At 43.3% G+C, this 26971-nt stretch overlaps 1 protein-coding gene across 3 annotated transcripts in view; it reads right to left on the bottom strand.

The window, feature by feature from the left end:
* The window catches only part of CORO2A (coronin 2A), a 98713-nt gene that overhangs the window by 14507 nt on the left and 57235 nt on the right, over window positions 1-26971 (bottom strand). For all 3 annotated transcript variants that reach the window (XM_080372981.1, XM_080372982.1, XM_080372983.1), the window contains exon 12: window positions 1-26971. This exon is cut by the window's left edge and continues 14507 nt beyond it. In XM_080372981.1, the coding sequence (XP_080229107.1) occupies window positions 26840-26971 (132 nt within the window). In that variant the 3' untranslated portion in view covers window positions 1-26839.

Genomic DNA, 26971 nt, shown 5'->3' with positions numbered 1-26971 from the left:
TTTCCTCTTGTCCACAAATCTGATCAATTTATCACACAAGGTAATGAGCTGGCTCAGGCATGGTTTACTCCTGGTCAACCTCCCAATCACCTTCTTCTCCCTCATGTACCCAGGAACATCCTCCAAGAGGATGCATGCCACGATTGTCTCAGGGAATGAAGTGAGTTTGACTGGCCTGAAGTTTCCCAGATAATTTTTCCTCTCATTTTTGAAGACAGGTCTGATATTTTCCTTTCTCCAGTTGTTGAGAATCTTCTCCCAATCTCCACAGTCTTTCAAAGATGCTTGAGGGTGACCTTACATGGACATCGGCCAGCTCTCTCAGCAACCTTAGGTGCAGCCTGTGGAGTGCCATAGCCTTGCATGGGTTGTGTTGTGCAAGTAATCCCTGACTCAGCCTTCATCCACTTGTTGGTTGTGGTCCTCCTTCTTGAATCCTGGGAGCACATCGGTGAAGACTGAGGCAAAGACAACACTGAGCACCTCAGTCTTACCTGTGCCTGTTTTCATGTAAACTGTCTGCCTTATTCAGCCCACATTTTCTTTGTTTAGCCTTTTACTGTTGATGCAGTGGCATGACTTACAAGACTAGATTTTGGTATTTATTTTGCCCAAGATGAAACAGAAATTATGGCTATCAAAATAAAGAATGCAAACTAATTTGTATTATCTGAAAATGACAAGTTTTAGATTACACTGAGAGTCCATCACGCACTTGTATGATGCAACAATTACTATAGAAGTGTCCCTTCAAACTGTTATTTAATGAACAAAGAATCCTTTTTCCTACACAGAAATTATTTCTGAGATTTAAGGTTTATTTTATCAGAATCAGCTTTCCCATTTCCATTCTTTTTCCTTATTTTCATTCCATCCAGCAGTTTTGTCATATCATAGCCTTCTTTCAGTTGAGATCCCTGGAGATGCTTTACCAGGAGATTGCCATACTTACTTGATGTTCCTAGGAAAGCACATCAATGTAACATTTCTGAAAGGCCAAGTTGTTTCCTCTTGTCCCTTAGGAGACAATATCACTTCGTCCTATTGTTGTTTAAATGTACCGAAAGCTTTTTGGCGATGTGCCTGAACAGAGCTGTCAAGATTGTAAATTCAAGTTATAACCCAAGGAGCATTCACGATTTTATCTTATCCTGAGCTGCCTAACATCAGAAGAAATATTGAGAACACAACCAGCTTTCTGCATCCCTGAAATGGGCAGCTGCAGAAGCCTGTAATTTAAAGCAGTCGAAAGCACAGCAGTTGTTTTAGGGAAGGTTATAAATGAAACTGTGCTCCTTGCAGTTGCTGTTGTGAGCCAAGGTAAGTCCACGTGGTAAGACTTTCTGTTGAGATGAGCTGCTTTAAGAGGCAGAAGTTGAGATGTATAGATAAAGAACATAACCCTGGCAGAGGACAGTGCAGCACTCAGATCCTTATCGCTGCCGTTACAGAGGTGACTTACTCCTCTTCATCAGTGGGCTGAAGCCACATGACTCTATTGGTGATATCTTCAATCCACACTCGAGGAGATGCAGCTGGCATAGACATGTGGCAAACTGAGCCCAAACCTCTTGAAACCTTAGCTAGCCCTCTGGTGTCCCAGCTCATGTCTTGGCCTATTTCATGGAAAGAAAACATGATTTACTTTTTGAGTAGTCGTGCTTGGATGCTGTCACCTTGGACAGACCTTTTGGGATGTATAACTTACTGTCCATCATTCCTCATAAAAATCCACTGTGTTAATTATAATTTTTACATCCAAGGGCTTAAGCTACAGTAATCAAAATCTGACCCAAAAGTTAGTAAAAACATGGAGTGGGACAGACCCCTGGATAACAATTCAATCTTGTAGCATACACAGTTTCAAAAGGGGATTTTGTTCCCCTCTGGAAAAAGATCACTTAGAATCATCTTGTAAACACAGAAATGTGTTAAGATGCAGTATTTTAAAATCAGATTCTCAGGTTTTCCAATTCAAGTATTCATGTCTTTGACTGGGATATGGGCCAAGCTTGGAAAAATCCCAGATGGAGGATTCTGCCTGAATTTTTCATGTCAGATAGCTCTGAATGAGATAGATGAGGGACATAAACACATTTCCAATGTTCCATATTTACAGTCACTGCAACGCTGTTGAGAGGCAGTATCTCTTGTTCTTTTTTCCTTCCTTGCCTTAACATGAAATGTTTGTCAGTGAAATATCATTTGGTCATAAACGTACTACCTGACTCTACTACTGCCTGTGTATTATAATACACAAAGTATATGTATATATATGCAGGAACCAAAGTAACTTTTTGTATATGTAAGTTTTGCAAATGCTGTAATGACAAATGCTCAGGCATACAAGCTACCCCATTTCTCCTAAGTTCCATCTTTTCAGAAGCCATACACATATGTGTGCCATTTACTACAGTGTGAAGGTTATTTCAGGTTTCCTCAAAGGTGTGGTGTGAGCAAGAGTGTTGACACCTCTCTCTTACCCCTCCAGGGAGCACAATAGGATTCTCCATAGGACATCTTAGAAGTGTCCCAGAACCACCATTTCCTAAAGAAGATATGGATTCACCAAAAGGTTTTCCAGGGCTTCAGCCCCTGTATTAAACCCCAGTGCTCACTGTTTCACAAGGAACTGGGAACGTGTGGCTACCCAGTACAGCACTATGACTCCTACTGACCCCACAGACCTACTCAGGGCTAATACAGATCATGGAGAGGATGTGCAAGCTGTGCAGAGCTGGGGCACATCTGTTTTCCCTATATGCCGTCCTGTAGCACTAGTTGCCAATCTCCTGTGATTTATCTCCAGCATTCTGCAACCACAGAGCTGGGCCTGCCCATGCCCCACACAGGGGGCTTTCCAATGTCAAAGTCTCTGCAAGGGATTTTCTTTTAAGGCTTCTGGCAAAGAGCCCACCTCCACATCCTGAAGTGTTAAAAACAGTGCCTAGAAGATTTGTTATGAGAAAGAATTCAGGAACTACAACAGTCGTTATTTCCAGAGGTGCTGATTATTCCAGTGACTCCAAGAAAACTGGGAGTGTTTACTGGGTCTCTGGTTAAAGATCAAAGCACACTTACAAATAGTGGATTTAGGCTCCATAAGCAGCTATGCTTGTGGTTTCTTTCAGCTTTCTGAATTCTTTATTCCTTTAACATTTTCAAGGTACAACTTTAGGACTTATTATGCATTGCTGTCACATTTGCAGCTTATATGACTTAACGTTTGATGACTAGAAGGCAAGATGTAAGTAGCTATACCAGTGATAATGATGTATGCTGTGCTGCTTTTTATGTCATAGGGACGTACTAGAAAAAAGTAGTGAATGTTTATATATTGCCACAGTTACAAGTAACTCTACTATAAATTACATTGCCCAAATCTCTATTAATTGTGTTGTGAACATTCATACACCATTGAGAATATACCCTTACTTTAAAGAAAAAAAGTTTTTTTTTAAAATAATTATCAGACTTTTGGTTTGATTGGAATGAAATGTAAAAATGCACTAGTTTTTAGGAACTGACCAGACCAGAATTTATAAGAGATAGTATGCTCTGGCCTCTCATTAGGTTCAGTGATTTCATTTAGAGATAGAAAAGACAAATTTCAGCTCCAGGATGCTTGGTTCTCAGTGGAAGGTGAGCAGACCCACAGCTATGGGTCAAATTCCTCTCATCAGTCAGTTTCTTACCATATTTCTGTGGAGTTTCCCACTGTATTGACAATAGGACTGTGATCCCAGTAAGAAAGTCTGCATAATTCCAACACAGAACAATGGCAGCAGTGTATCTAGAAGGTAAAGCATGGCCTTAAGATTTCCCAGTGGGGCACTTTGTCCACCTCCCAGCAGTTCTGTGCATTGGAGGAATCCTGAAGGTAGTAAAAGGCAAGCAGCACATTTTAGCAAATGTTGGAGGGCTTCACTGTGTTTGGTATGGGTGACCAGTTTGGACAAATTACTGTATAAACTAGATTAATTTAGCAATTGCTCTTTCCCATTCCTTTTAGCATGATGAAGCAGTAAACAAACTTCATGCTGAAAGAATGTCTGTGTAAATGTATATCCCCTGGAAATAAAAATGCAATTCATTAATATTAATTGTGCTTTTGTAAAAGCAAAGATGTGACAGAAATACACAAACCAATGCCACAAAATGCATCAGTAGTTTTAGAATACTCAGTTTCTCAGTAGGTCTGAAAATACCAGGACACAAAGGTTGAAAAAGGGATTACAGATCAAATGGTTAATTTCATGGAACTGTTTTCTCATTTCAGGTTGGAAACTTGACTATCCTAAATTATAATACTTCACACTGAACTTTTTTCCCTTTTAAGTCCCAAAAGTCAGATTAAAAATACACACGGAGCAATATAGATGAATGGAAATATACCCCTACTGCCAAACTGGTTGTCATAGAAACAGAAGTCATTACATTCAGAAAAAGGATTAATTGGCCAACAGAACTAACCTTCCCTCATGTCAAAGCATGAAGCTTTACACGGCAGCATTTTACAAACATGCCTCACCCCTGGGCACAAGTAGCCTCTTCTGATGGGAAGATCACAGTCTGAACTCCATGTCTGTTCAGCTCACGGAGTTTCAGTGAGTAAAACCAGCTAATGTAGTTGTTTTCAAAGGCTTAGTAGTTGCAATTACTTCAGATGAAGTAATGAATTAAAATTAGACCATGAAGAGAGGAGCCCTTCTCCAGTGCCAAACTTCTAGCTGACATTACCAGCTCAGCAGCATGGACCACACAGGAGGTCAGGGAGCAGCTCTTCTACACAGGCACCAGGACAGGCTACATGCCATGCTGCCCAGGACCACTCATGTCTAAATTCTTGCTCTCATAAAACAGCAAAATTAGGCTGCAACTCCAAGATTATGCAGATCTTCACAACCAGGTAACATTGCATGCTTCATTTATTTGGGAGAGATCTAATCATATATTAATAGAATGGTTTAAGTTGGAAGGGACCTTTAAAGGTAATCTAGTCTACCCTTCCTGCAATAAGAAGGCACATCTTCAATTATATCAGGTTGCTCAGAGCCCCGTCCAGCCTGACGTTGAAAGTTTCTGGGGATGGGGCATCTACCATCTCTCCTGGTAACCTGTTCCAGGGTTTCACCACTCTCAAAAAATTGTTCTTCCTTTCATCTAGTCTGAATCTATTGTATCTCACTTTAAAACCATTACCACTTGTCCTATCACTACAGGTCCTACTAAAAAGTCTGTCCCCATCTTTCTTATATGACCCCTTGAAGTATTGAAAGGCCACAGTAAGGTCTCCCTGGAGCCTTCTCTTCTCCAAGATAAACAACCCGAACTCTCTCAGCCTGTCTTCATAGAAGAGGTGGTCCAGCCCTCTGATCATCTTTGTGGCCCTCCTCTGGACTTGCTCCAATAGGTCTGTGTCCTCCTTATGCTGGGTCCCCAGAGCTGATTCAGCACTCCAGGTGGGGTCTCACCAGAGTGGAGTAGAGGGGGAGAATCACCTCCCTTGTCCTGCTGGCCATCCCTCTTTTGATGCAGCCCAGGATACAGTTGGCTTTCTGGGCTGCAAGGGCACCTTGTCAGCTCATGTCCAATTTTAAAGCTGACATTTACTTCGCCCTGATTAGGCTTTAGAGTAAATCAGGTATCATGACACCCAAGAAAAATTAATTTGTTTTAGAATACCCATTTCAAGGAGCTGACTTCCAGTCTGTGATCTGCACACCCTTTAAGGCCCACAGACTGAACCTAGTGCATCTGAAATAGGCAATTAAGAGAAGCAAGCTGTTGTCTGCTGGCTTGAAGTCAGTATACAGCTGGCTGCATCTCCAATCTCCATATATTTTAGGGACCTACAAACTGGAGAAGATTGAAAACCGCTGGTTTTCTGGCCCTGACTGTACTTCGTAAGGAAGACTTGACTGACTGATGAATACCCACTTGTCCTTGGCTTACACCATAGGAATCTTCCCTTTACTCTCATGAAGCTGAGAATACCTCTCCTGCCAAACACATGCTGAACACACGTGGCACTCCGTCCTCAAAAGACTGAAGAAAACTTCCCCCACAGGGTACCTGGACATATCCCAGATGGACTCCCTTGTAAGAAGCGATGGTGGACTTGGACCTGGGAGATACCTCAGCAGGACAACAGATGTTTTCAGCCTTACTAGCAGCTCCTCTGTGACGCTATCTCACTTCAGCCACTGGACTGAGATGATAAATTTGGAGCCACATACTTCCATATCACAGCCCACCTTGGAAATTGTCTCTCTTTGCACTGACTTTAGAGCAAGCACATGGAGATCTAAGTCCTAATTTGGATATCTCAAGCCTGTCCCCATTGTTAGGAGCCATGGATCCAAGTAATGTTGTCATCCATGCCCTAGAACTGCAGCTGTGCTGACTGGCCCCTGCCCATGCTGTAAGTGTGTGTTTTAAGGGAAGAGGATATTAGCTGAGATCTGTGTCATATGTTGGCAATGTCCTCACTTAATGTGCATCTTACAAAGCTAGTGTGCCCACTCAACAGTCACTGTAGGGAAACAACCACTTTCACTGTTCATGCTCTGCAGACACTGGAAATTCAGCATTGTTAATTCATCACACAGCCACTCAGTTTACATGGGCCTGATCAGAAAGCAAACCAAAGACTTGCCCTTGACTTCAGCTGACTTTCAGTTGGGCTGTTTCACTGGTCTGTTTGTGCCCCAGGACCAAACTGTCATGCAGCACCTTTCAGGCCAGAATGAATGATTTTATTGCAGTACTATATTGTCTGAAGGAAAAAGTTTTATAATCAAAACACTGACACTGACCCTTAACTGAAACACAGCTTTAGATGCTGCTACTGCTCTGCCTTAACAAGTCACCTATCAGCTTCACAGCAATAAAGAAGAAAAAGCCAAGCACCATGGTGCTGTCAGGGAGCATTTCAGTCATGTTCTGCACATATTATTTTTATTCAACCTATCTTTGCCAAATTTTAAAGTCTATTTCACATCCTCTCCAAGTACATCTGCTGTTGTCATGGCACTATAACTTCACTTGTTTTTTGAGCTACATGAGCCATTAGATTTATGTCATCATTAATTTGTCTCTGTGTATACAGCCCACAGACTGATTTATAACTTTGAAATGCTTTCTGGTCATCAGCATCTAGGCCAATTCATCCAAGCAAATGTGATGCCCATCTACACAAAGGGTAGAAAGGAGGATCCAGGAAACTACACACCTGCCAGCCTGACCTCGGTGTGGGGAAGGTTATGGAGCAGATTATCCTGAGTGCATGTGCAGGACAACTGGGGGATCAGGCCCAGCCAGCATGGGGTTATAAAGGCAAGTCCTGCTTGAAAAACCTGATCTCCTTCTATGACAATATGACCCACCTAGTGAATGACGGAAAGGCTGTGTATGTTGTCTACCTGGACCTTAGTAAAGCCTTTGACACCACCTCCCACAGCATTCTCCTGGAGAAACTGGCTGCTCAGGGCTTGTGTGGGTGTGCTCTGTGCTGGGTAAAAACTGTCTGGACGGCCAAGCCCAAAGAGTGGTGGTGAAGGGAGTTACAACCAGCTGGAGGTGTTCCCCAGGGCTCGGTATTGGGACCAATCCTGTTTAATATGTTTACTGACAACCTGGATGAGGGGATCGAGTGCACCCTCAGTCAGTTTGCAGATGACACCAGGCTGGGGGGAGTGTTGACCTGCCTGAGGGCAGGAGGCTCTGCAGAGGGAGCTGGGCAGGCTGGAGCGATGGGCCCAGGCCAGTGGTGTGAGGGTCAGCAGGGCTCAGTGCCGGGTCCTGCCCTTGGGTCACACCAGCCCCACGCAGCGCTACAGGCTGGGGCAGAGCGGCTGGAAAGGGCCTGGTGGGAAAGGGCCTGGGGGTGCTGGGTGACGGCCGGCTGGGCAGGAGCCAGCAGTGTGCCCAGGGGGCCCAGGCGGCCAGCAGCACCCTGGCTGGTGTCCCCAGCAGGGTGGCCAGCAGGACCAGGGCAGTGACCGTCCCCCTGCACTGGGCACTGCTGAGGCCGCCCCTCGAACCCTGTGTTCAGGTCTGGGCCCCTCTCTGCAAGAGGGACGTAGAGGGGCTGCAGCGTGTCCAGAGACGGGCAGCGGGGCTGGGGAAGGGGCTGGGGCACAGGTCTTGTGGGGAGCCGCTGAGGGGGCTGGGGGTGTTCAGTCTGGATAAAGGAGGCTGAGAGGAGACCTTATAACTCTCTACAGCTACCTGAAATGTGTCAGTCTTTTCTCTCAAGTAACAAGTGATAGGACAGGAGGAAATGGCCTCGAATTGCACCAGGGGAGTTTTAGATTAGATATTAAGAAAAATTGCTTCACCAAAAGAGTGTCAAGCATTAGAACACTCTGCCCAGGGAAGTAGTTGAGCCACCATCCCTGCAGGTATTTAAAAGACATCGAGATGTGGCACTTAGGGACATGGCTTAGTGGTGGGCTTAGCAGTGCTAGGTCAGTGGTTAGACCTGATGATCTTAAAGGTCTTTTGCAATGTAAATGATTCTATAATTCTATTCCAAAAGCAAATCACAAAGAAGTCTGGCCTTTCCCTCTGTCCTAAGTAACTCTTCTTCATGATTATGTGTCCTATCCGTGTATTAAATGTGATTAGCTCTGAGTGGCCAGGATCTTCCCCAATTCTGCCACCGGCTTTGCTATCACATGCATCTGAAAAGGAATTGTACAGATTTAGCCAAATTATCCCTGGTCAGGATCTCAAGGCTCAAGCCTATAATTCAACACACTGTCTGTGCTTGTCCATTATGCAGCACAAATAAAGCATGACAGGGAAGGTAGACTTTGAAAGCTCTGGATGTTTCAAGTGTCTCCTGCCAGCCAGCCCTCGTTGCTGATCCATCATTTCGCAATGAAGCACTGCAGAGAGCTGTCAGTATTGCTGTCACTATGATGAATGAGGCCACTAGCTACAACTTTCTCAAACGATATATTGAGCCCATCTATTGTCAGCATTTATAACACCCTTCTCCCAAGGCACTCCTGGGTAGCTACGACTTTACCAGTTGCTTTGTTTATTCGAACTTGCTGGAGGGGCTCTTGGAGTAAACGCTTTGTATTTAGAAATACAGGGAGTGGCTCATAGATAAGAAAGTGTTTATAGTAGTCATCTAGCTACATACAAAGACACTTAGAGAACACATGCTCAGTCATTTTATACATTGTAAACTATATTTTAATCATTTTACCCAGTAATCACATCTTTCATTACAAAACATGTTAACCATAAAATTATATATGTAGCCAGGTTTCTGAACTCCCTCACCATTGTGGTATCTGGTTCTGTGATTTGATATTGTCTTCACAGTACAGGTTTAAAGCCTTTCCACTAGATTATCACCCACTGCCTTCCTGCATCCACTTGTGGAATATTTAGTAAGCTGGAAGAGCAAACTGATGCCAGTCCAAACCAAAAGACTTCCCACACTGAAAATAAGTGGATACTGGGACAAAAGTGTGTTTGCTCTGTTCCTATTTTCCCCCGGTTTTAATTACTACTGAAGACAGAACACTGCCTCAGACAGACCTTTGGTCTAGTCCACAATAACAATTTTTATAGTTTTCACAGTGAAGAAAATGATCTGTGCCCTTGCACACTTAATACTAGCTTGTGAGGTACATGCGTATATTTATACAGGTTTATGGTGTTATCAAACGACACAGTGAGACACTGATAATTTCATCATCATAGCTGAAATACTAAAGAGTTTGAAGTTTATGTGAACAGAGGTTTTTGCAATAAATGCCTTATAAAATGAATTTCTGTGTATGTTGGTCCATGAATCTCTCTTGAATGATATTTTGTTCGGGTAAGCACAGTAAACACATATTTATTACCTCTGTTTATAAATAGCTTCAGAAACAAAGCTGAAATCACTAAATGATGTAATTCCAACTACAGAATAATATTTTGTTGCATAATCCTAGGAGCTCAACAGCAGATCTCAGGTCCCTTGACTCCACTGTAATGACCTCCCACAGCTGCTTTCAGTTGCTGCTGTTAATCAGCAAGTACAAAATGTTAAACAATGTATTTTGGTTTTGCTGTGGTTAAATGTGAGACAGAAAAGGAGGGAACTGCTCAACAGAAGGCATGATCTTCCAGTTCTGAAGATAATACAATTACAAAAATAGCACTAGCCAGCCTTTGCTACTGCTCACATTTGTTTTTTAAGGGAGATCCCTAAATCTTCTGCTCCCCTGAATCACAGTACTGAGTACCTTGTCGGAAAACTTTTCCAAGTCTGGAGAAGAGGCTAGAGGATGACTGTCACCGAACTCACCCCTGCTTAGTCACATCTTTAAGCCAGCTCTTCCTACCTTACTTCAGAATGCACCCATGTCTTGGCCCAAGGAGAATCATACCATATAGCTGGAAGCAGGAAAATGTATGGAGGCATCCTTCACGGAGAAAGGAAAAGAAAGACATCAACATTTTTTTTGATCTTTGGAAGGATATGAAAAGAACCACAACCAAATACAGCTCTAAAACACCAAGTCTGCCTGCGTATGAGGTCTGCTCTGTTCAGGCTGGAATCATTGTCATTTTGTTTCAATTTACTGTAATCTCCTTGTCCTTGACCCTGGGCAGGCAGTGGAAGACACACTGCTTATTGTCCTACCTCTGCAACAGCTGCTGACAGCTGAGGGTCACAACATCTTAAGCAGCTCTAGCATGAACTGCTAGAACTTCTCCAGAGGCATCCCTATGACAACAAATTAGGTCTTTTCAAAATGCTAAGAAAAAAACTTGTACAGCAGGCAAAGAAGCACTAAGATGAATACCTGCCATGCAGCTGAAATGAGACCACTGGAATGAATGCCCCAGAAGGTGCTCTGAGGAAACAGCAAAAGCCAATTAGTGCTGCGTATGTCTTTTCATGGGTTTCGCAAATCTGCAGTACCTACAGCACTTTACTGTAATATCTGAGGACCAAAAGTGTCTTTGTCCTCAGTAAATTCCTTTGAGGTAGGCAAAGAAAACTTGTCTACTTACGAGACTCAGACAGATAAAGGCTGAGACTTATGTATTTAAATGACACCTTTGATGAATCCCTTAGGATCACTGTGACACCATATTCAGGTTCCCCACATCATGCACAGACTTTACCATTTGGAGAAACTGACTTTTCCTACCAAAGGCAAAAACCTCCTTCTTTGGAAGCAGGCTGCTCCTTCACTTACTCCATAGTTGGTGTGTCTTTGGTCTGGAGCTCAGTGTACATGTATGAGGTGTCTAGAGCTAAACAAGTTGAAACCCAAAAGTCACATGTCCTTCAGGACAGCAGAGTAGAGAGCAGTGGTACAGCATGATTCTACCTGCTTATTCACTGTCATTCCTCCCCAGCAAACACCCTGCCGATGCTCCAGAGTAAAACCCTCAGGAGAGGCATGTAAGGTCTCTCCCAATAAGTAAGAGATTAAGATAATATGAGGAAATGTTTAGCTCATTTTCTAGGCACCAATATATTAAATACCCCCATGTCTTTTTAAATGTCCTGAGCCTGACAATTACCCTACACATTTCATCCACCTGTTTGTAATCGCAAGCACTATTGCCTGCTCTGGCAGACAGCTTGGGTTTTCCTTTCAAGCCTGTGGTGTCATCATCTCAATACAGTTTGAAAAGTACCGGCACCACTACAGCTCCTGAATAAGCCTAGGTTTGTTTGGGTGCTGTCTCTTTTGCAGATCCCAAGGAAACAACATTCACAGCCCTTCCCCAAGTCCACTCACTCCCACCCTGGCTGTGACATGAATGTTGGCATGTTCACTGCCCAAGTGCTGCTTTAAAGCAACGACAGAAGCCATCTGTGTCCTCTGTCCTCTGTGCTCCCTCATCCCTTGACCCTTCAGGGACATAGATCTGTTTGGAATTCTGTGCTTTTCAAAGGAACATTTTCAACATACTTTTTTTCTTTTCACTCTTAAGATTACTCTTTTTCTTTTCTCCCATGAATTTATCTGCCTTGTAGTTGCACTTTCACAAGGTGAACAGGTAACCTCTTCTGCATTTTTCAGATAGAACTTCAGAAAAAAAATTGTGCTGCTGGTTCATTAGAAGCTCTTTGTAAAAGTACCCAATTGTTCTCTGAGACTTTCCAGCCTTCAGTGGCAGTTGTGAAGTATATCAGACAGAAAAGGAATGACAAACCTACATATAACACACAATGATGTTTTCTTTTTCCATTTCTTACCAAAAGGAATAAGTTTCTTGGTCACTGCCTAAAGCAAGGAGAGCTGACACCTCCTTCAGTGCTCTGCACATGCAGTTTCACTGAAGTTTATTTCTAGTTGGTGTGCTTCTTTCAATCATGATGTTCTTCACTACATGCAACCAAAACTGTGGTAGACAGCACACCAGAAAATTGTAAAACAGTCCTGCTGCAGGCACATAATCTTCTAGCAAGAAGAAAAGGCCACAGAAGGACTTCTTTCCCCTGGCACTGTGCTGACTCCACCAGTCTGTGGCTACTTGCTACTGACTTACCCAAATAGAATGTTTCCACAAGGTAGTGTCCACTAAGGCGGGTTGCAGCTAGATCTACCTCTTTTCATAACATGTCTTCTGTATCCAGTCTGCTCGTACTTGATCTGTAACTCATCCCTTTGCGTCACAGGCACAACATTAATCTCTCAGCCCCTGCATAATATGCCTGGGTTGTCTTATATATACCAGCTAACCACCCATGCCGATCTCACATCTCCAATTATTTGTCGAGCACCCAGGAGCACCAAACAGATGTGTCTTGATACCTATACTGCACTTTATATTTGTATCTTGACTGTCAGCCTCTCAAGGGGCCTGTGAAAGAGTACTGTAAGGTTATGAGTGAATAGGGATGCATAAATATAATTGCAAGTGTAGATTATGCTTCACATTTCAAAGAACAAGTCCATATAAAGTCTATCTACTTGTCATAAGGAGTCTGCAGCTTAAGAATGTTTTCTGAGTCTTATGGGGCAAGAATACCGTATGAACTCTTACAGAATCATCTGGACAGCAGGTTTCTTATAGCCATGTCAGCTCTGTCCCCATCAAAGTAACTGCTGTCCTGTTGCTAATGCTGTCATTTTTGCATAGGACTAGGTATATGTCACTGCAGAGGAAATCATTCAGGTCTGAAGACATGCAGTTACTGATGCCAATGTCAACATGAGTATAAGTGCTATGAGATAAACCAGCCAAGAAGTTGTTTTGCTCTAGTGGAAGGTAATGCACACTAACCACTGCTCAGGTTCGGGTCCAAATTCCAGCAAAAGAAGTTAAAGAGGGATCTGATCCCAGAAAGTAGAAATCACCTGTTCTCTGTTTCTTGGGAGAAGGACAAAACCTGCCAGAAGATGCAGGACTTTGAAGGAGTTTCTGAGACCAAGAAAGCATCCTCACAGATGTTCTGCATTTCTGTCCAAAAAGCTCACTCACCTGACCCAAAGAAAGGACAGAAGTGTAGGAACACCCTGCTTCATGCTGTAGACTGCTTTGTTCCTCCTTACACAAAATTAAGCCAACTTGAAAGATTTTTAATCAAAGGGTCTGCTGAGTTATTTGCTTGAGCTGGGAGACTGAAAGATCAGCCAACAGTCAGCAACAGCCTGAGGAGTCAATCCAATAAGCATGTTACAGTATTTTCCTTGATGTTTTGGGGAAACTGGCTTGAACAGAGGTCAGAGCAGTGGTGAGGAGGAAAGAGGAGCTGGGATCCAAACAGCCAGATATGATTCTGCTTTTAAAAAGTAAATAAAAAGGCACACCATCCAGGCTCTTTTTAAAAGTACAAAACTTCCTATTGCTGCCTGCTTCATAAATGATGTAAACTTGCTCAGCTCCACACTGAAAGCAAACTACTACCAAAGTACTTACATATTCATCGGCAGTAGTGTGTGTTAGTGTGTGTACATGTGCATGTGCATGAGAGTATACATACACATGTTTATATGCACATATTTGTGTAGATTCATCACCCAACCAAGCATCTGTATTTCTCCATGTGGTATTAGGAGAAAGGTAACAAACCCTTGAACTGTATCACAGTAGAACTGTCTACTCATTGTACAACCTACTGGAATGAGGCAGAATGAGAAGAAGGTAAGAGAACATAGAAATGAGATAAGAAAAAGAAAAACTGTCATAACAATTCCTCATCAACAGTCCTGCAGCCGTCAGAGCAACAGAGAGATCCCTCAGAAAGGATCTCATGAAGGATAAAAATATAATGGAGGGCTAACACTCCTTATAAGACAGTGCAAGCCAGTGTCGTAGAGTGGTACCACAGTACCTTCTGCCTTCCCCGAGGAACCATAAGGAACTGGGCTGCCAGGTATCAGAGTAGCATAAGACTGATGACAGTTGAGAAAGTCAGCAAAAGCATAGACAGTTGGAGAAGGACAGGTGGAAATAAGAAAGCAGGTTACCAACCCTGGAAGAAACACCCTGGCAAACAAGTCCCGGACTGGTGTTAATGGCTTAGCTCCTGAGTGCATGGAAATACGTAAACAATTCCTAGCTAGGGAACACCCTGAAGCAGGTAAGCATAACAACAGCCAAGTGACAGAACTGAAGTGCATGCTTAGTTCACAGGCACAGTGGCTATCTAAGCGTTTCCTCTCTTCTGTCCTACAGCATCACTGCAAATTAGATTCCTGCCCCAAAACTGCAACAATAAAAGCCTTTACTTTGCAGTGTTATTCCAAAGAAGATGCAGAGAAATGGGTCATGACACCTTCAGCTGCAGAGCTAATCCATCATAATGCATTGTAGCTCCTACAAATTGCTACCCCAGGCAGATAATGGCAGGCATTTCCAATCATCCCCAGATGGCTAATATGTGGCAATGGTTTGTAACCTGCATATGCTGGACCACCACAGCTGCTCCACTGAGTGATCTTGCAGTATTGATGGATGCTGCTTTTGACCCAGAACATTGAACATGTTTAATGGTGAAGTATTGCTACCAAAATCATTATCTTCTCTTCCTTTCCTCCACATCCCCAATTGAAAGGTCAGAAGTAAAATCAAGCTCTATCAAAGCTGTCTGGTTTTCTCATTTCTGGAAGAGATATTTGTGCTTTCATCTGACAGCTTAGTTGAAATATTCTGTCCTATGCCAATAGATAGGATGGCTCTGCACATTAACAAGCAGTGCACAAGTAGAATGACTCTTACACCCTTACCAGGAAGCGTATAGGTTGTCTTTGTGATGGTACACAGCTGCTGCTTTCTCCGCTCCCAAACATAAGATGTTGCTTTCCTCTGAAATACGAAAATGACACAGTTTACTTTTTTTTTTTAATCTGCTTCCTAATTTAATCTCTAAGGAAGCCACAACTGCACAGAAAATAGCCAACCATTATCACTACGCTTGGTACTGTGTTATGCGTCATAACATCTTTCACTCATGGGCTGAAGACAACCCCATTTTCAAGTTCTGCCAGATAATCCTTCAAAATTGTTTAAAACAAAACAAATTCACTCCAATTACTTAAGGGGGGAGTGTGGTGTATACATGTATCAGTGTATATACTTAATGGTCACATATGAGTTATGGACAGTTTAAGAGCCTAGTCCTTGGAGTTTTTAAATCTGCAGCAATCTTTCATCTGACTCCAGAAGGTGGAGTTGAACCTTTACTTTGTTATTCATTCTCCCCTCTTCAGAAGCCATGTTGCCTATTAGTACTGAATTTGTCCCATCTTCTGTGTTCCTTTTTAGTCTCCCTTCCACGTTACTTGCCTTTGGCATCGTTAAGTCTGTATTCTCACTGATCTTTTGCTCATTCAATGATTTTAAGGCTGAAGGGACTGTTAAACTGTCTGATCTGATCTTCTATATGACCCAGTCCAGAAAAGCTCACCCACGCACTTTCACAATGGGCCCAGTGACTCACATTTAGCTAAAATATTATCCAATAAGCACCTTGTCATCATCTGAGGACATCACAGGACAAGGAATTCACCACAGCCGTTTTTTTCAGTGTCATTTGGGTGTCATTATTTTAGAACTGAAAAGGAAGACTTACTTGCATTTTGCCTTTTCCTATTTTCACTTTCTCTCAGCACTTTATGATTTTTCTCCAACATTTTTGCATATTTGTAGTTTATACTTAATCTTCTTATATGTGAACTACATGTGGTTCATTACAACAGGAAAATATAAGACTTTCTGTCTATACTGAAAATTCAAGAAAGAGGCCTCATAATGAGGAAGAGATCCCATTCTATGGTACCCTATACTCAAAGAGAGCGTTCTCATACCCTCTACCAGGGAGCAAGATGTCAAGGTATGCAGTCCTTTTATAAACAAATATAAGAGGGGCAAATGAAAGTAAAGTTTGAGCCAGGCAGGCACTCACCCAAATCCATGAATTACATTGTTGAGTATGGTTGAGCAAGAATGACTGTACTTTGTTCATTGCTTTCCAGTAATAAAGACTGGATAATAACAGCTGGATTCCAAGCTATCGTAATTCAACATAGCACTATAACTATCAGGAAGAAAATTTTCACCTGTTAATTTCTGATGGCACACTGATGGAGTCTAACCTCCCATTCCTTACTCTTCAGGCGTATTTTCATTTCAAGATGTTTAGAAAATACTTTCAACAAAGACGCCTGAAATACTACACACAAGCTGAAATCACCATCTGAAAAATATGAGGAGGAAAGCATGTAGCAACTCTTCAGGAAGAGAGGTCAGATTGCAGTGAATATACTGAGCATGATTTTATGCATTTCTGTGGGAAAGCAAGCATCATACAGGCTGACAGAAACAGGGTTACACCCAAGATAACCTGTGAATGTACCCTTGTCTTCTGGGAGTCTGTGTACAGTGTTGCATCACAAGATTTGAAGAGACCAATTTAAAAGGACCCATAGGATCAGTAAGATTAGTCCAGCAAGGAAGAAGAGAATGTACTGAGGGTAATTTCACCTACAGAGGAAGGACTCAGTGATCTTTAGCAGCATAGAGAGCTATTGCAGAATAAATAAATTAAAAAAAAACAGGAATAGTCGGTTCTATAGTTCTCAAAATAGGACAAAAAGTAACAGCCTGAAGTTACAGAAAGAAAAAGCCAGGTAAGACATTGGTGTAAAACTTGCTGAGGATGATGATGGAAAAACATTGGCATAGATCACCTACAGATGGCACACATCTCCATCACTGGAAGTTTTTAATAGGCTAGACAAACACCTGCCAGGAATGGCACAGGTGCAGTTAATCCTGCCTCAGGCACAGGCATGGATTGATGACACCTTTAGTCCTTTTCAGCTCTGCTGTATACATAACTAGAATCAAATAAGCTAATAAGGAAGACACATTGGAGTCAACTACACTTACTCTCCCCAGTGAGTTCCAGATCACATTTGCTTGATTTTTTAAATCTGAAATAAATTTGTTTGCTTGTATAGCAAAAAATCTTTTACACAGATAATTTACAAAGCATTTCACATCATGGCAAATTACAGCTGTAAATGCAAATACAAGTAATATGTGGAGAAAGATTACAATATAGCCTCAAGGTATCATCTGGAGTCTTATCTGCTTAGCTTATTGACAAAAGATGAGCTACTCTAAACTGTTGGTGAACTGTCTTGCCATCTTAACTGCAAATTAAGCTGTGTTCTTTCTATTTGGAATATCACTGTCAATCATTTAGATTCAAGAGCTGGAATTGTAACTTGTGATTTTTTTAATGGTTCATAGGGCAAACCACCATAATTGTCTTGCCACTGTGTCACTGTTCCTAGGGAAAAATTTAAAAATGAGTGGGAAGATACAAGGACTGATAAAGAGGAAGATGAACAAAAGACAAAAACTATGCAAAGTAGATATTATTACTTAGAAAACACAGAAAGAGTGAGAACAAACTCATTGCAAGTGGCCAAGCCCATTTCTTCCTAGCCATAGACTGTAAACACCAGTACAGCTCTATTGTAAAATGCAGTATTGCTATACAGCCTCTGAAAATCTGCCTCACTGGTTTTATCTGGAGTTACATAAGAAATGTGTTTAGTTTATTGGTCACAACCAGAAGTCATTGTATGGTGTCATCTCCCTGATAGCCACCATTAAAAACGTTACATCAGGTTTGCTTTTTGTCAGCAAGATGAACTGGCAAAGGCTAAGTGAGAAAACAGAGAAAGCCACACAAAATACCTGCCAGCATCAGGCAACAAATCAGCAGGACTAAAGACAGAGACACAAGGTTGGGTTTATTGGTCTGAATATATTACCCTGCTGTCTAGCAGCAGCAATGAGAATAAAGGCATGGTTTAACTGACAAACCATTAACTGGAAGTTTATGGTAGCTCTCAGTTCTCTATTCAAATCTAATCATAGATGCTAGCTAGCATCTTAGAAGTTCAGCAGGCTTACTTTCTTGTACACACTAGTGCTAGCGAGACCCTGCCTAGGACATATCGTCCACACATTGCCTGAAAACCGTTACAATAGCATTCATTTCTATTCTCAATCCCTGGCTATATAACTAGTCCCAGGCTCCAAATAAGTTGATAGTAGTTCAATGGCTTCACGTTGTGCTTTCATTTGTTATTTGGCACTCATGTGCATGATTTTATGCATGGTGACAGGAACATGCAATATGTCAGGGTATAAATACTTTGTTTAATGTTGAGCATATAGGCTAAAACCAACATAGCTCAAGATAGAAACATACCATCATCACTAGGAAGATGTAAGAAAGAGCTCCTTCTCCAAAGACAAATATTAGCTATGAGAGCACTGGCTGTTAAATTCTTAGTCTATACTTCTAAGAACTGAATATTAAAATATTTTTTAAAAGAAAATCACTCCCAATAAGGTACTCTTGAAGAAACTCAGGCATTTATAACACCCAAGTTCTAAGTACCAGACTGTTCACTTAAAGGAATCCTTGTGAGAAGGAAAACACTCCTCCTTTCTGATTTCTGGCAACAGCTGATAGCAGAAAGCTGTAAATGAAAAGATGCGTTTTTTTAAATAGGGTATCTACTGTTCCCCAGAAAGGCTTAGACATTCGATAAAAAATCAAATTAAGGTATGTCACCAAAGTAACCTAATTAACATAATTTATTTCACATGCCAGAAAACAAATAGGATCTAAGATATTCCTGTTCTATGATAAACAGTTCCATTTAACCTACATATTTTTATATAAATCACCAATGTGAGAATACTCTAAAAGCAAAGGTAGATGGAATTCATATGCTCCGATCTTTTGTTGTTTTGTTAAAATTTCTAAATAGCTCAGCTTTCAAACCTCGTGTTTTATTATCATTAGATAAGCCCATTTTCACCTTTACCATAGATGTGAGAATGTTTTCTGAACTATTTGCTTGGGCTTGCCATACATGAAACAATAGTTCCCTCTTCTGGACTGAGGTAATGTTGCAGTTATTGCAGAGAAACTGCTGCAGAATGGAATTCCTGTTGACGTTTACTGAGGGTTTAGGGGTTTTTTCCTAATTAAATAACCTTACAGTAACATGAAAATCCTTAAATTCTATACACAAAGAAGTCAAGCACATAAAGAAAGAGAGGTGAAGAAATCAATGAAGTATTGGATCTTGGGGTTTTGCATTCAATTTCTGCTGAAGGCACTGATAGGTACAACAGCTCTAAGTAAGGATCTGTCACAATATCAATAGCGAAACATGAATTCCCTGGAATGCATTGACTCCCAAATTCTCAGTGTTTAAAAAAAAAAAAAAAAATACACAACTGTACAAACTGCTGAACTGGAAGGACGAGTTTATTTTAAACAAGTCTTTAATTCAATGTCTTGTGCCTTTGGACCTCAGCATGGATTATATAACTAAAGACCAGCTACAAACTACATTAGAAATAACCACTCACCGAAAGGAGAATCACTAAACAAAGAAGGTAAGACAGAAAAATCTTGAGGGCCTGAATTCATAAAACAAAGTGGCCCCTCAAAGACACCAATCCTCATCTCCACCTTGAGCAAAGCATTAGGAAACAAATTTGCAAAGGAGCACAAGCATCTCTCCCAAGTTCCAGGCTTTTGTTCACAAAAAGCAGCCCAGAAGAGCAGATTATGCAGGACAGATGAGCTGAAACACCTGAGGAATTTGTAGCTGAAGACAAATGACAGCTACACAATCTTGCAAACAAATGGTACTGAAGTCCCCTCTGGAACAACACATACAGAGGATTTCACATGGCAAACCTTGCTTCACAGACCTCCATGATTCTTGTCTTGGCTGGCAAGGAAAGCCTGGGAAAACTGACAGCCTTCACAGAGGTTTCCTTGTGCCCTGAGAAAAGCCGAGGACGGGCAGGTAGGTGTGAGAGGTGCTGCTGTGGCTATCACGCAGCCTCGCCTCAGCTGCTTTCCCCCAAGGGGCCATGCAGGGAAAGTCTCTCTGGCCAGGGCTGCCTCAGTGGAGATGCCAAGCAGACAGACCCCAAGAGAGGGGCTGGCCAGGAGCCCATGGGCTTTGAGGTCAGGGTGGCTTCTAGGAAGGGTCTTCCACCCAGACAAGGGCAGGGTCTCCAGTGGGGCGAGCGGGCGAAGGGACTGTTCCCTAAACAGCACTTCCTCCCTCAGGTGGTGGGCAGTGGCCGGGGACTTCAGGGTGCACAAAATTACAGGCTGGCCTCCTGAAGTGCTCCAGGGAACACTGGGTCCCTGACCAGTCCCAGCAAGCCTGTAAAGAAGGGACGTCTGTCAAACTCTGCTCCTTTGCTGATGGCTGTACTGGCCCAATGATGTCAGGTGGGAGCGAAGGGCTGCAGCAGCAAAAGCAACATCCCCTACACCAGGACGGGGAGCCTATGCATGCCCACCCCTTTTCCTTCTCCATGTCATTCTTCTTCTCTTCCACTCCTTTTCCTTTCCCCTTGCCTTTTCCCCACCCCACAGTCCCTGCTCGCCCGCAGCCCTGGGAGACAGGCCCTCCTCCCTGCTCCAACATGGTGCCTTCGGGTTGCACCAGGTACACAGAGTGCGCACCCCCCAACAAAATACCTTCGATCCTCTGCATGTGGCAGGGGCAGGAGTTGTGTCACAGCTCAGGAGGCCTCTCTGAGGGATCCAGTTACCACCTCTTGCCTACCATCAGCCCTGCCTTGTCTGTCTTCACAGTGTGTTAGAGCCCAACTCTCTCCGTTCACCTACCTGGCGAAGCCCCCCGGGGCCTGGCCCACAGGCTGGGCAGGCCGTGACAGCCAACACCGTCGTCCCCTGGCCTGGCACTGGGGCCTGACACCTCACTTCTGCCCCAGGCCTGGCCTCAGGTCTGGCTATGGCACAGCAGTCACCCTTCCCAGGCCATAGAGGCCGGCCTAAAGCCATGGCAGGGCCTCACACAGGCAGGGAGGCCATCACTGGCCTTCACCCAGGACTGATGGCACACGCAGGCTGCAATGCTGTGGCCATGTCCCTGCACTTCCCACCCACGTCCACACAGATGGTGAGGATCACTTGACCAAAACACCCCCAGCCAGAGATTGCTCGAAACAGCCCCTTAGAATAATGGAGAGGTTTGGGCTAGAAGCAACCTTGAAGGTCATCAAGTTCCAACCCCCCTGCCATGGGTAGGGACACCTTCCACTCACAGCTCACAGCTCCATCCAGCCTGGTCTTGCAAGCTTCCAGGGACAGAAAGCATCCTCTCTTTGAAATAAAAGTGCCTCATTGAAAGGAAAGAGTGAGACTTTGCAGAGGTTCACATGGACCTGGGGAGAGCAAAAGCTCTAAATTCAAGTCCAGCTCTAAAGTCTATAGTCCAGTAAATCACAGTCTCTGTTATATATCAGAAAGTTTTTTAATACTCTGTGAACTCCAAATGTTCACAGTGTATCAGGAAATTTGCCCAGAGCCTGGGAAGTATGCCCTTCTAGCTAGGCAGGCAGAAGAACAGATATGCTCGACTTCAACTTTTTCTGTGCTTGATTCATTTAATTATTGGTTGCAAAAAAACCACAGTGAACTTTATCAGGAAACTAAATTAATTACAAGGGAATTAAAAATTCTTTTTCTTAAAGGCTCAGATAAAATCACACAAAAAATATCTGCAGGAACATCTCTGTGAAAACTGAAGAGAAGAATCCATGGCCCCAGCCCCTGGCAAAAAAAAAAAAAGCTTCTTGCAATGATCAGGTTGCCTCTGGAACTCTCCACCCTTACGCACACATGTTAGTCTTGCTGCTAAAATGTACCTAAACATGTTGCGTCAAAAGAAGATGCACAGAAGCTGACATAGAAATGAGGCTGTTAAGACTGCATTAAGCCAAAGAAGCTGATTGGTTCTCTAAAGACCATCAGTAGTAAGTAAGGTTTGATTCAAAACACGTTACCTTCTCATTTGGGTGATTTTACTCTACAGACTATTCCACACACCTGTGTTTTCTATTCCTTACTCATGTTTGCTCACATATGCATTTGTATATTGAGTCCTGCTGAAATATGGAACCAGTGCAAAGATTTGACTTTGGCACTTAAAACATATACACCCAAAGATGAGCTAAGGTACTGCTGCTATTTTCCCAAAGGTCTTGCAAGATCTGACCAAATATGTCCATGTGGGTCAAGATGGTGAAAGTATAATGTAGCAAATTAAACACAAAGCAGAAAAGTTCTGTAGCCAGAAGCACAGTCACCCCGTCTAATCTGGATGGAAGAATGTAACAAGCACCACTTATCCAAGTTCTCCTGTTAAAAGGAAATAAAAACTGGACTGACTTGAGCCACCTCTAATGCCCCTCACCCATGCCTTCCATATCTGATGGCTGAGTGCTGGGAAAGATGCAAAATAATCATAACTCCATGTGCTCTTAAGCCTCTTCCTCTGTGGATCCTCAGGGTTGTTTGTGGTTGGATAAGAAGTAACTGGATGTGCAAATTTCTACTGAAGAAAAAACATGCAAAAAGAGGAGAGAAAAATCAGGAGAAGAAACCATCTTGACTTAAGCACACATTCCTTTTAAGAACTCACTTTAACAGATTACTGTGCATCATTTATTGCAAATAGGGATTTGAAAAGAACTGGGCATAGCATTATTAGCCATGTTATGGCACTGAAAAATGAAGTTCAGAAACTTCTTCTCTGCTTCTCCACAAGGAGCTTAATCAGGAGAGGTTTCTTTGCTGACAAAATCAGCAATTGTCAGTAGCTCAGACAAGCAGGGTTTTAAGCGTGGTAGCTCCAGCCATGTGGCCTTGGTCCCAGCCTTGTCAGGGCCAACTAAAAGGGGGTTTCCTGGATGCACATGAGCCACTCAGAACCACTAGAAGGAAGTGAGAAGTGACAAGCAATAGTTAGAGGAGACTACTGGCCACTACAAGGGTAGAAGCCCTGTATCTGCTGACCAGATTTATCATCTAGGGAGGTTTGCTGCTTGCCTGGGGCTCTCATTAAGGATGCTGTCCAGAGGCTATCAAGGCTCATCTGGCTCTGTACTATGCAGTGCTGGTTTTCCATGTATGCACCAAAGATTCTGCCAGGGTGACTTGAGATGTATCAAGTGTGACTAGCCAGGGGCACTGCTTAATGGCATGGGCACCCAAGTGTTGGTTTTCTCCATCAGGCCCAAGGAGGATTCAACAGATACTATAGGTGAACCACTGGTCGCACAGCTGCTGTTCATAGCAGGCTTTTGATTTCCACAAGCACAGTAGCCACGGTGAGAATCTGAAGAGTTTCACATACACCTAAGGCAAGTGAAAGCTGGCAGAGAAAAATGGGTACTGCTGTGGTGGATATCTGCTGTATATCAGAAGAGGGAGGACCAGGTTAGGGAGTAGTTCAACGCCCTGGATGTACACAATAAGAATAATAAGAAACCAACAACCTTGCATGTATCAAAAAGTAAAACTCTAAATATATTTATTATTCAGTTACATTTGCTTTTCATTGCACAAATTTGGTTTTTATCCCCACGTTTTACAGTTTTTTACAAAGCTGTTAGGAGTTTTAGAAACTATTAAAATTATCACTTAAGTCTATCTAGGCACAGTTCATTAACGCATAACTCCATTTCCTCCATATTTTTTCTCTGTGTGAAAGATTTATGGTTGCATTTATGCTCCAAATTGAAATACAGTTCACAGCTTACACTTTTACGGGCATACTGTCTAAAAAAGAAGTTTTGATTAAATAGTCTTACTTTATCAAATGTTGCCAGCAAAGCCTAAATGAAAGCAACTTCTTTTCCAGAAATGCTGAAATCAACACAACCCTAAGATAAGAACCATGGCAGCTGACCATTTACTATGCTAACCAGTCATAGGATAACAAAGAAATGGTCCACAAGAGGATTTTAAAATCCTGCTAAATGACTCTGACTTGGAAATAATTTAAATAATTTATTCTGTATGAAAAATAAGAAAAAAAATGCAGCAAATAAAACACATATGGTGACAAGGATGTGTCATATCCCCTGGACTGTCAAGGCTGTGTCAAGTGCTCTCCCTTCTGATAATGATAGCTTGAAAACTAGAGTGTCATGTCCCCGGGGCTACCCTCTGTGACAATGGCTTTGAAGTTAAAAGCTGTCAGGCCTGTTTGACATGGCTAAAAAACTGTGAGCTTCTTGACTTCTTACATAGCTCTTCTCTTTGGTGAGAAAGCCTGACCACTTCTGGTGTAAGATTCATGTTTGGGTTAAAGCTTTGTATCTGAGGTGAGATGCTTCTGCATGTAACCGCATACTGCAGAGTGTTCCTAGGGCACAGGAAAGTCCACTCTAGAAGATCTGAAATGAGCTGAAGTTTGTTTCAACAACTTTGTTATTAATATATTCTTTTTACAAAAAGAATAGTGTTAAGTAAGTGGATGATGCTAAAGGACTCTTCCTGAAGAACATGAACAACTATCCCCTCTTCGTAATGCTGCAGAAGGAAATGACAGTATTTGTGACTTTGTAGCACCCACATCTGTTGTTGGTATTTAGAAATGAATGAAATATTTTTGAAAGCTGGATGAAGTCTTTGCATAAGAGCAAAAGGCATGACAAAGTCTTTGTGTGATTCTCATACACGAGTATTTAGAGCCCATGAGCTCCCTGCTGGCTATTGCCTTCAGGGATAACCAGAGGGGCATCTCACATGAGCACAGGCAGTGCACAGCCTTTTGTCCCCTTGCTAAGGAGTCCTGTTTGTGGAAATTTCATAAGAAGGGTTTTTGTGTTTGGTGGTTTTGGTTGGTTTTTTTAGACTTTGGGGAAACAGGCTTCAGGGAACTAGCAGGGCATAGTATTCATTCCTGCATGTGTCACAACAGAGGTGCACAGTTACAGGTTAAACAGCATTTGCTTGTTCTGGTTGGGTTTAAGACATCTCCATAAGCTGTGCATTTGGGGCAAGGAAAAATGTTCCCCCTCCAGTGCTGATGTGTTGCTCAGACCCTGGGACAACTGACAGTGCACTCCTACCCCACACCGTGGGAATAAATGAGAGAAGACCCCCCAGGCACGGATGAGGCAGGCAGGTCTGTGTACTACCCCTGTTGCTGTCACTGGCCCAGCTCGGCACACTGCAGACAGACTGCATAAAGCTGGTCACAGGTGCCAGCCCTGAAGCCAAGGATGGGACCTGCATCCTGCAGCTGCTCTTGCCCTAAGTAAAGGGCTGGGGAAGGCAGTGAGCTAGAGAGCTGGTGCAGAAGGGCACAGATGAGTGTGGCTGCCAGGCTTGGGGAGGCAGGGCAGCCCTGGAGGATGCAGGGAACTGGGCAACACAGCTGGGAGTAGGGATTCTGCAGCTGCAGGTGGCTGCAGGCACAGGACAAGGCGCTGGCACCTGGGAGCTAATGAAGCAGCAGCTGCAGGCACAAGGACAAGCAATACTCCAGCAACTGGGGAGGGCTGTGCCTGACCAGCCATGGTCCTACAATCCTCCTGTGGTTGACAACACACTTGTAGCACCAGTGCTGAAAGGTCTGCAGTGGGTCAGGCAACTCTTCCCTCACCCTTTTAATGCCTCTTGGCAAACACCCCACTGCCAAGCCTGTGCAGCTTTAAATGTTGTCCTTATTTGTCTGATGAGCACCGCAGGACCACAGCCCCCAGCTGACTGTGGCTGGTCTTTGGCAGAAGGAGTGAAAGAAGGCCACTGACCCAAAGGACCCAAAAACTGCACCTGCAGCTTCTCTGGTGAGAACCAGTCCACACCACCACCCCTTTGAAGTAAGACCTCCAAACACCAACTTCCCTTTACCTATCACAAAAGTGCTGCCATCGGCAGCCCCAGTGCAGCCTCCCACTCACAGCAGGACTATCCCCAGAACATGGTCAGGGTAGCCATGACTTTGCCTAGCCACCCAGATGTGGGGCCAAACTGAGGCAGGAGGGGTGCATGAGGATCACTTTGGAGCTAGAGGTGCCTCTGAAGCTCAGCTGCAGAGTGGTCTCCCAGGGCAGGAGGGCAGCAGCCCCAGGAGCTGCACTGCTGGATCCAGGAGTAGGAAAAGAAGCTGGCAGCTGCCTCCCGTGTCCCATTCCCTTGTCATGTGGAGGGGCAGCAAAACAGGTTGTTCCTAGAGCTTAACAGGTGGCTTCTCCAGACCAGAAAAGCAAGATTTTCCAAAGTCTGTCACTGGCAATAATGCATGAGCTTCTGACACAAAGTGCATGGGCAAGCAAAGGGAGCCTGAAGAAGCACAGCAAGTCCATCATAAACTGTCTGGTGATGATTAGGGAAATGTGACCACCACAAGCCAGGGAAGTCCATGCTGCCTGAAGGATCAATTTTTCCCCCAGCAAAAACCCTAGGAGGAGTTATCCACAGGAACTGGACTCTGCTCCAGCGGCCAGGGGTGCAAAGAGCTGCAGGCCAGCACCCTCAGTAACTGCCTGTGTCCATGCAGAGGTTTCTGAGCTCCAGCTCCAGCTGTTTAATTTGGACATCTCTCTGGTTTACCAGCTCACGTAGTCTACGGATTTCTTCCTGTTGCCGATAAAACATCTGCAAAAG

Source organism: Falco punctatus (genome assembly GCF_963210335.1).
Source record: "Falco punctatus genome assembly, chromosome: Z".
Lineage (NCBI taxonomy): Eukaryota > Metazoa > Chordata > Aves > Falconiformes > Falconidae > Falco > Falco punctatus.
The sequence above is the reverse complement of the archived record's forward strand: the minus strand, read 5'-3'. Positions and strand labels throughout refer to the sequence as shown.